The following is a 9,346-nucleotide window of genomic DNA, read 5'->3' as shown; positions in this document are numbered from 1 at the left end:
TGAGATTTGCTCCTCGTTAGCTGTTTTCTGTGTGGGTGGGGGGGTTGATTTTCCCCGAACCAATCACTAGTGACTCTGAGGTATCTGAACCAATCACTAGTGACTCTGACGTTACTTCAGTCACACTGATGCTGGGCACATTTACTAACTTCGCCAAGAATGTCGGCCGTTTTTGACCAAAATATCGTCTTTGCAAAGACAATCTGTTGGTGATTTCAGGTGATTTCAACAAATATTATTCTGCCGAAACGGCAATGAAAAACCGTCGCAGGAACGGTTCAAACTTTAGTCCCGCCCACAAAGGCTCTGATTGGCTCGATTGTTTCTCTGAGAGAGAACAAGCCTAATTTGGAATCAGAATCAATTCCATTAAAAGGAGTCGAAATTGACTCCAAAAAAGTCTATGGGTTTTTTATACGTTATTTACCCAGGTGAGTTGACTAACAACAAAATCACAGGGTGCGTTTGCACCAAGCAGGTTTGGAGCGGTTTGGATGTGACTGTTCCCACAAATTAAACACATGAACTCCTCCAAGTTCCCGTTTTCCCGCTTCTTCCAATTTTACATGAACGCAGCATCAGTCATTCACTTTCCCAGAGCAGATTTTCTATCAGGGATTTGAACTGGCAACCCTCCATTCACAAACCCTAAAGCCTCCACTGTTTTCTCCAGAACTTCCCTCTCTTGGACTGTTTTTTTTCCCGCTCAGTGTACGGTCAAGTGTTACCAGTTGTATTTTGTGGTAACATGGAGGTATCACTCCCCTCTAATGCCCCCCCCACCCGCCCGCCTGTCTGCCTGCCTGCCTGCCTGCCTGCCTCAGAGCCGCAGCCTGTCGAAGGATTTGGGCCGTGGCGTTGAGGCTGACGCTCATAATAAAATGACTGACAGCTCACAGCGGCAGGCGAGTAGCAGCAGCAAAATGTCTGTCAGCCGCGGCGCTCTGACTGACATCTCCAGGCTCACAAAACCTTTCCGATCACATCAAGAGTCTGACGGCCGAACAGCGGAAAAGAGCGGCGGACTTTTTTCTTTTAACAGAAGTGGGTTTTTTTTTATTTGATAAGTGGGTACGAGTGTTTCTTCCCCTCTGTGATCTGACACAGCAACTGAAAACAAACTCCAGTCAGGATCCGTCAATAATATTGAAGCTTGGAAATCTATGATTGACGGGCGGGATGTTAGATATGTTTTGTGTTTAAAAAGGGGAACATCGGACCCTCGGCTCATCTCAACCCCACCTCCTCCCCCTCTTGGTAAAAATAACATATGAAACAAACCTCCTTCTGTTTATTTTGTTCAAGTATTTTAAATCTATTCACTGCTATTTCGGTCGATATTGGTCACCCAGGCCCTGCAGCTATTTATAATCGATGGCACGAGGCCTGCTGCTCCTAAAAGCGTCTTACAAATGAAACCATAATAGAAGTCTCACTGTTTATCACTCCGTCCCCGAGAGGAAAGGTTTGGCAAAAATCAAGTCTTTTTTTTTTTTTTCCAAAAGAGCAGGATAAATGCATGAAAGAGGGAGTTTTATAGTGACTGCCACACTAGCTCTACCATTATCTTCGTCTGTTGGCAACAAAAATTATAACATTTTTAATTGCACACAGACACAATCGGTCTGATTTGTCTCATTCGCTTTCCTGTGGTTCACATCTGATCAGTTTCTTTCTAAACAGAGAAACGCATGTAAAAAAAAAACTGCTTTCTTACCCACAAAGGGTTAAAAATCAGATCTTTCCTGCTGTTGTAAATCCAGCATGGGATGAACCGGTCAACCCCCCGGCCCTGCTGAGTGTTTCTGGCTCTCTCCTGCCACCTGGTGGTGAACCAGCATCACTGCAAAGTGGAAAAACAGCAGCACAGTGAGCAGAGAGATGCTGTTTCTATAGGCATGATGAAGGAGGGAATATTATGGGATATGCCTGCTTCTTGTTGACTAAACCCTTCAGACAAAGACTCCATGCAGGGGGATTCTGGGAAATCGAGCAATTCTGAATTAAATTTGAACATATTGTCCGCTGTCTATAGGGTAATCCTCTTTATGGTCGACTCGTCTCTCAGCGGGCCTCGTCCTCGGCCCGCTGGACAGAGCATGTGACCGTGTGTCCAGCAGAGAGAGAGAGAGAGAGAGAGAGAGAGAGAGAGGGAGAGAGAGAGAGGGAGATAGAGGGGCGGGGGGGAGAGAGGAAGAGAGGGAGGGAGAGAGAGAGAGGGAGAGAGGGGGAGAGAGAGGAAGAGAGTGGAGAGAGAGAGGGAGAGAGAGGGAGAGAGGGGGAGAGAGAGAGAGAGGAAGAGAGGGAGAGAGAGAGAGAGATTGAACACATCAAACAGGGTTCGACTAATATGTGTTTTTGAATGCAACGATCGATATTTTTCATCACACGTTATTTTGCTGATATTTTGTGCATCTTTAAATTTTACCATTTTTGTGCCCAAAACAGACAAGAAACCAGTGTTTCCCCGAGAATTAGGGTTTTTGAAGGCTGTTGTATATATATATATATATATTTTTTTTTTTTTAAAGGCTGTTTTTAGACATTTTTGGACTGAAGCTGCTGATAGCTGTTATTCTGTAATATTCAGTCTTTAAATTTGACCCCTTTCATGCCCAAAAATTGCAAGGATTCAGTGTTTCCCACCTGAATTTTCTTCTCGTCAGGGTGGAAAAGCCTCTGAAACAGTATTCAGAGCATCATGGGACACTAAAACTCTCCACTGAAACCCAGACTGATGAAATTCTTTTAGTGTTATAGGAGCTCTTTAAGGCAGGCAGACCCACCACACCTATTCAAGTGGAGGGAAACTGGGATATATTAGGCATTTAAATGAAGAATTAACTCACAAATAAACAAGATCGAACAATTAAATGAAAGAAATAAAACATCCGAAGCGGCTCACAGTATATAGCATGAGTTTACCACAGTACCTTGTGACTGTTTATATTTTCAGCCTGTGTGGCCTCAGAGGGAGCTGAGCCTCTCACTGTGGTCGTATTATCGGCCCGCTCCGCTCAAAGTTCAACTCTCCTGTTAGATCAGATCAAGTCTCTGTCCTGTCATCGTCTCGGAGCGTGAGCCTTCGCCCCGGACGCTCCGCTCCACATGTGACTGTCCTCCGTCAGGACAGATGGGCCGTAATCTGCAGATAATTGGAAAGCTGAATGACGATGATTAGAAAAGTAAAGTAATTACGGCCTGTCAGATACATTAAAGCAGACTGAACCTCACTTGGAATGCATAGAAAATAAACCAGCTCTCTCTCTCTCTCTCTCTCTCTCTTTCTCTGTGGCGCTCTCTCTTTTTCTCTCAGTTTTTTTTCAATTCAAGGAAACACTGCATTGAAATGACTGTCAAAAATTACCAATACTGAATCCCTCCCAGCTACAGAGTGCTGCTGTCTGACCTCTGACCTCCTCGACTATCAATAGGCTTTACAGTTGCGTCACAAATCTCCTGGCAACCAGGTCTAGTATTGGCTAAATGTCTAAATATATACAACCAGAGAGCTAGCTGGAAAAGCTTGTGGCTGGGGGTCAGCTCAGTGAAAGGAAAAGTGAACAGTCTGATGAGGTTGATTTGTTTCTAAATTACACACGACAGCTAATTTAACCTGAAAAGCTAGCTGTTTTTTTTTTTTAGGTTTAATGAAAGCTTGAGAAGAGTCAGCTCATTTAAAGAATCTGATGGTTTTTGGCTTTGTTAGCTAGCTAACTAGCCAGCAGGCTAATTTAGCTCAGTAATCAATGTTAATGTTAACATGCTAGCTTCTAATAGACACATTTGCTACTGTGCTAATCAGATGGTTAGCTGACCAGATACTGTGGTTAGCTAGCTAACAAGCTAACATATAAACACAAAATGGATCAGATGCAAAACATTCAGTTCCCAGTCCAAAACAGCACAGAAATACACCAGGTCTATTAAATCCTGTTGAAACGGCAAGTTGTAGTTTAAAAACTCAGTCAGCTGTTCAAGAGCTGAGGACCTCCAAGATGGCTGCCAGAGGCTGCATCATGTCACCTGAAAACCTCTGTAGAGTGTCACAAAGACAAAATGAGTAATCCTCTCTCTCTCTCTCTCTCTCCCTCTCTCTCTCTCTCTCTCTCTCTCTCTCTCTCTCTCTCTGTCCCCCTCCAGGCGGCCAGGCGGTGCCCCCGGACCCGTCGCCCTCCTCCTCCTGCCCCCCCGGACCGCCCGGACCCCCGCCTGTCGCCAACGGCAGCAGCGACATCATGGTGAACTTTGACCCCGACCCGGCGGACCTGGCTCTGTCCAGCGTGCCGGGCCAGGAGGCCTTCGACCCGCGGCGGCACCGCTTCAGCGACGAGGAGCTCAAACCGCAGCCCATGATCAAGAAGGCCCGCAAGATGCTGGTCCCCGACGAGCAGAAGGTACTACATCTCCCACAATTCATTGCTTTTCTAAAGACCAATCTGACTGGGACCAGTTTCACCACAAATATGAAAGGCTGTTAATCTGTTTTTTCCAAAATACACAGTACACTGGTGATCCAGGTACATGTAAAAGATACACATGTAGAAGTCGACGTTACTATCATCTTGACAGGCTCACAAAAACACAGAATAGATGTTTACATTTTGTTTACGATGACATAACACTTTGTTTTGATGGGAATCTGAGCAGAGAGTAGAGAGTTCCCCGCTCATATCTATAAATGATGAAGGAAAAACAGTTTCCAGTCCTACTTGGTTTTATTTACAGTTTGTGTTTAAATATGAAACAATCAAGATTCATCTTTTATACTTGTTTATTTAGCATTTTAATGGAAGGTCCAATGAGTTACGCTTCAGTTTTCTAAAAGTCTGGGACTATTTGTCACGCGTCTAAGAGAAAGACTGCTGAAGGATTCACTTATAGAACAAAATTGATCATCTAGACATCAAATATTACTTTAGAAATGTGGATATTTGGAAAGCCACAGCAACATTGTTAGTTATAAACCTTTAATAAACTTAACGTGACAAAGTCCACAGCTTTATGCCAGCTCCCCTGTCGATGTGCAAATAACCGAAATGAGTATTGATGCTTTTTCCTAAAACATTTTACATGCAGCTCAATAGAACAATAGAAGAAGCTTTGACGAACGGCTCATGCTTTTATAGTCCAGCTCAGTGCAGCCGAAGCTCCGGACACACTCGTAATTTATGGAAAAGCAGTCGCCGCTTTCGACGTTTTTATAAATCAGGTATACGCACGTCTTGAAAAATGATCTCTAACCCAGGCTGGAGATAAAACTCGGATGGCTTAGCAGGTCTTCATGAATAATGAGCCGAAATAAAACAGATTTTAGATCCAGCAGTTTCCTGTGGATACCAGCCTGGGGTTGTAGAACGTGAGCAGGAAAGTGTGGCTTTTGGACGATCTGATAAACGATATCCCCGGTTCATAATAAGAGGAAGAATCGTATTTTTCATTTGTAACACACCTGTCTTTCAAAACAGATCTTAAAGCTCTGAAAATCTCAGTAAAGATAATTAGGTAAATGTAGTTCTTGTTTCTGTTAGTTTTGTCTTGGTGACGTTAAAGAGCAAGATCACCGGGGGCCTGCAGTGATTTCAGTGTTAGAAATCTCTCAGATATAAATCTCTACATGGTATTACTTTCGATTTCGCTTTCCTGTTTTGCTCTCTTACTCCAGCGGTGTGATACAACATCTCAGTTGTTTTCAAGCCTTTTCTCAGGAGACTCACGTCGTCCAACACATCTTCCTAATGACCCCCCCCCCCAAAAAAAACCCCCCAAACAAACAGGAATCTTGCAGGCTTTGTGTGTTTTTAGGCTACAATGCAAGTCTGCGGTTCTGTAAATTCACGCATCCCTACTTTCTGGGAGAACAGGATTATGTAGCTGCGTGAAGAATAGAATTGATTGATTTATTCATAAAGAAAGGATAATACCAATTTCATTTAATTTGAGGACAAAAAACTCATCTTTGATTCCCATCCAGTGTTTATATGTTGTTTATGTTACTGAGTTCAGCATGTTTCCTATAGCATCTGTATAGATACACACAGACAATCTAATTACTTGCTCACACTGGTCCCAGTCTCTTTTTACGGCTGTTAGCATTGCATAGCTTTCAGTTCTGACCGTTTTACTGTCTGTTAACAGTGGTCACAGTCAATATATTCAATACCAATAGAGGCTTTTCACAAACATGGCTGATGTAATTCAGCAGGTTATAGATCGGTTCCCTCCATTGCCAGCAATGTTAAAAAGCCAAGTTTCTGTCTCCTCCGACTCTGTCTGTGATCACTTACTTTCAGTGGTGGAAGAAGTACTGAGATCTTTTACTGAAGTAAAAGTAGCAATACAACAATGTAAAGATACTCCATTACAAGTAAAAGTAACTACTTACTTAAGTAAAAGTACATAAGTATTGGCAGCAAAATGTACTTAGAGTATCAAAGTAAACATACTCATTATGCAAACTGTCCTCATTTAGAGAGTTATATTTTTAATAAATTATTGGAATATTAATACTTATTTATTGACATACATGTACATGTAAGCAGCATTTTAAAGTTGTCAACGTGAATCTTAACAATTTAGCTTTACTTTTGGGTAGTCTAATCTATAACAATGCTATTTTAGAGTTTTTTATAAAGATGATCAAATGTTTTAAATATAAAATATTGATCTGAAAAGTAACTAGTAACTAGCTGTGAAATAAATGTGATGGAGTAAAAAATACAATATTTCCCTCTAAAATGTAGTGGAGTGTAAGTACAAAGTAGCATAAAATGGAAATACTCAAGTAAAGTACAAGTACCTCAAATTGTACTTAAGTACAGTACTTGAGTAAATGTACTTAGTTACTTTCCACCACTGCTTACTTTGTGTTTCAGTATAAGTTATAACACAATACAACTGTTGTCATTGGCAGATCTTTCTGTTCTGTTGTCAGGCGACTGCAACACTGTTAAAAAGTGAATTGATCGAGGCTCACAAAATGCTAACAGCACAGAAATTAGCGTTAGCCTCGGTTAGCCTGTTAGCTCTGTTTTACAGTGGAGCAAAACAGAAAGATCTGTCAGTGGCAACAACTGTACTGTGTTTCACGCTATGTGGAAACACAAAGTAAGTGATCACAGACCGAACTGGAGGCAACGGAAAGTTGTTTTTTTCACATCACTGGAGAAGCGATCTGTACAACGATGAAGCAGAAGTACGTCAGCCATGTTTGTGTAAACCAGTGGTTCTCAACATGGGGTCCGGGGACCACCAGGGGTCCTTGAGGGGATTCAGGCGGTCCCCAGCAACTTGATGAATTGTTAAACTTCAGCATTATTTCATTTACAAGAAGTTAACACAATTAGAGAATGTAGAAGAATGACTGTTCTGATCATAGTTCTCTGTTATCTCTCTACCTACATTACAGACAGTCGTGGGATTCTGGACAAAATCATATCTGACAATAAAAAATATTCTCAGATTTGGTCTCATCAAATGGGGGTCCGTGGCTCTAATGTGGACTAAATTAGGGGTCCTCGATATGAAAAAGGTTGAGAATCACTGGTGTAAACGGTCTCTACTGGCATCATTTCCAAATCTCTTTCTTTAACTGTGCTTGTGATGTCACAATCAAGTAAATCATCACTTTGATGTTCCGTTGGTTCCGACAATATTCAGCTGCTGCCTCTCTTCCTTCCCTTCCTCCTTTCCTCGCATTCTCTCTTCGTCATCGCAAAACTGACCCTTCTCATCCCGCTCTCTCTCCTCCTCTCTCTCCTCCCCCACCCCTCCTTCCTCCCACACACACCCCCCCAACATGCCACACCGCCGCCCCCCCCGGGACGATGGCCGACCCTCACCCCCTCACTCAACCCCCCTCACTCACTCACTCACCACAACAGGACGACAAGTACTGGAGCCGGCGCTACAAGAACAACGAGGCGGCGAAGCGCTCGCGGGACGCCCGGCGGCTCAAGGAGAACCAGATCTCGGTGCGGGCCGCCTTCCTGGAGCGGGAGAACGCCGCCCTGCGCCAGGAGGTGGCCGACATGAGGAAAGAGCTGGGCCGCTGCAGGAACGTCCTCAACAAGTACGAGAGCCGGCACGGAGACTTGTGAAGAGGAGGAGGAGGAAGTGGAGGAGGAAGAAGAAGGAGGAGGAAGGAGAGGAGGAAGGAGGAAGGGGAGGGAAGGGAGGAGGAGGAGATGAGGAAAAGGGTACAGGGCAACCCAACAACAGCAGCACTTTAGTTGAAGTGGGAGGGGAAGGCCAGCGTAGACCTGCAGTAAGCGCTGTGCGACACCGGGCGTAAACACCTCTATTCGTCAGATGAGTGTGTGTGTGTGTGTGTGTGTGTGTGTGTGTGTGTGTGTGTGTGTGTGAGCGGGAGGGGGGTGGGGGGGGTGGGGGGGGGGGGGGGGCGACAGACGGGAAAGCTCAGCGACGCCATTTTTTTTTTTCCCCTCTAAATTGGATTCTCTCTGTCCATGCTGCTCGGCTGAATCCGCACGACGTACAGTACTGTATCGCCCCCCCGCCCCCCAACTCACCCCCACCCCCCCCCCGAATCACCGCAGCTCCAGTGCAACCTCTGTCGCCCTGGGTGCTCGTCGCTTTACGCCTGGTGTCGCACGCCGTTTTTTGCAGGTAGTGCGTCGGCCCGGCCGCTCTCCCGAACCCGCTTCAAACAGGGTGTTGACATTCACATTATGCCAGTGAAATCTCGCTTTTTTTTTTTTTTTTTTTTTTAAATTAGAAAAAAAAAAAAAAAAAAAAAAAAAGCTCAAGACAAGGAGACAAGCCAGGAGAGGACAGATGTGTAATTTTTTTCTATATAGGACACAAAAAAAAAAACATGTATATTTTTGAACTGGGCAGGAAGGCAAGACTAGGCCAGCGAGAGGAAGAGGAGGAGGGAGGAGGGAGGAGGAGGAGGAGGAGAGGAAGAGGTGCAGGGTTTTCGTCCAGAACGCAAAGAGATTTTGACATAGGATTACTGTATATTTTTCTATTTGCAGAAGTAGTCAGGAGGAGGATTTTGATAATCTTTGTATATTTTATATATGGGCGGGCAGGCGGGGAGGGAGGGGCGGGGCTGTTAGCTGGACAGTCAAGGGGCCACACGAAGCGCTATACTCCTCCCAGCTGTATCGCTACAAACGACAAATAATCTATTTTCAACTTTTCAACGGAAGCCGGCTTGTTGGAGGAGGAGGAGGAGGAGGTGGAGGAGGAGGAGGAGGAGGAGGAGGTGGAGGCGGTTTAGCGTTAACAGAGAATGTATCACGGTTGAATCAGGTATTTCACACGGTGCGAGACGAGAGGAGAGAGCATCTTAGTAACGATTGTTGCCGGGGACGATGAG

General features: G+C 44.5%; 1 protein-coding gene across 1 annotated transcript; it reads left to right on the top strand.

The window, feature by feature from the left end:
* Window positions 1–4,130: 4,130 nt before the first annotated feature.
* Window positions 4,131–8,358, top strand: LOC139661296 (hepatic leukemia factor-like; the record flags this gene model as incomplete). Its single annotated transcript, XM_071539727.1, has 2 exons — window positions 4,131–4,397; window positions 7,884–8,358. Coding segments are annotated over 2 exons (483 nt in total), but the record flags the coding sequence as incomplete, so codon positions are not given.
* Between the last annotated feature and the right edge of the window lie 988 nt (window positions 8,359–9,346).

Source organism: Centroberyx affinis, unplaced genomic scaffold (genome assembly GCF_046629955.1).
Source record: "Centroberyx affinis isolate AG114_WGS23_722 - 3 ecotype Tasmania unplaced genomic scaffold, CSIRO-AGI_Caff_v1 ptg003494l_1, whole genome shotgun sequence".
NCBI classification, from domain to species: domain Eukaryota; kingdom Metazoa; phylum Chordata; class Actinopteri; order Beryciformes; family Berycidae; genus Centroberyx; species Centroberyx affinis.
The sequence above is the reverse complement of the archived record's forward strand: the minus strand, read 5'-3'. Positions and strand labels throughout refer to the sequence as shown.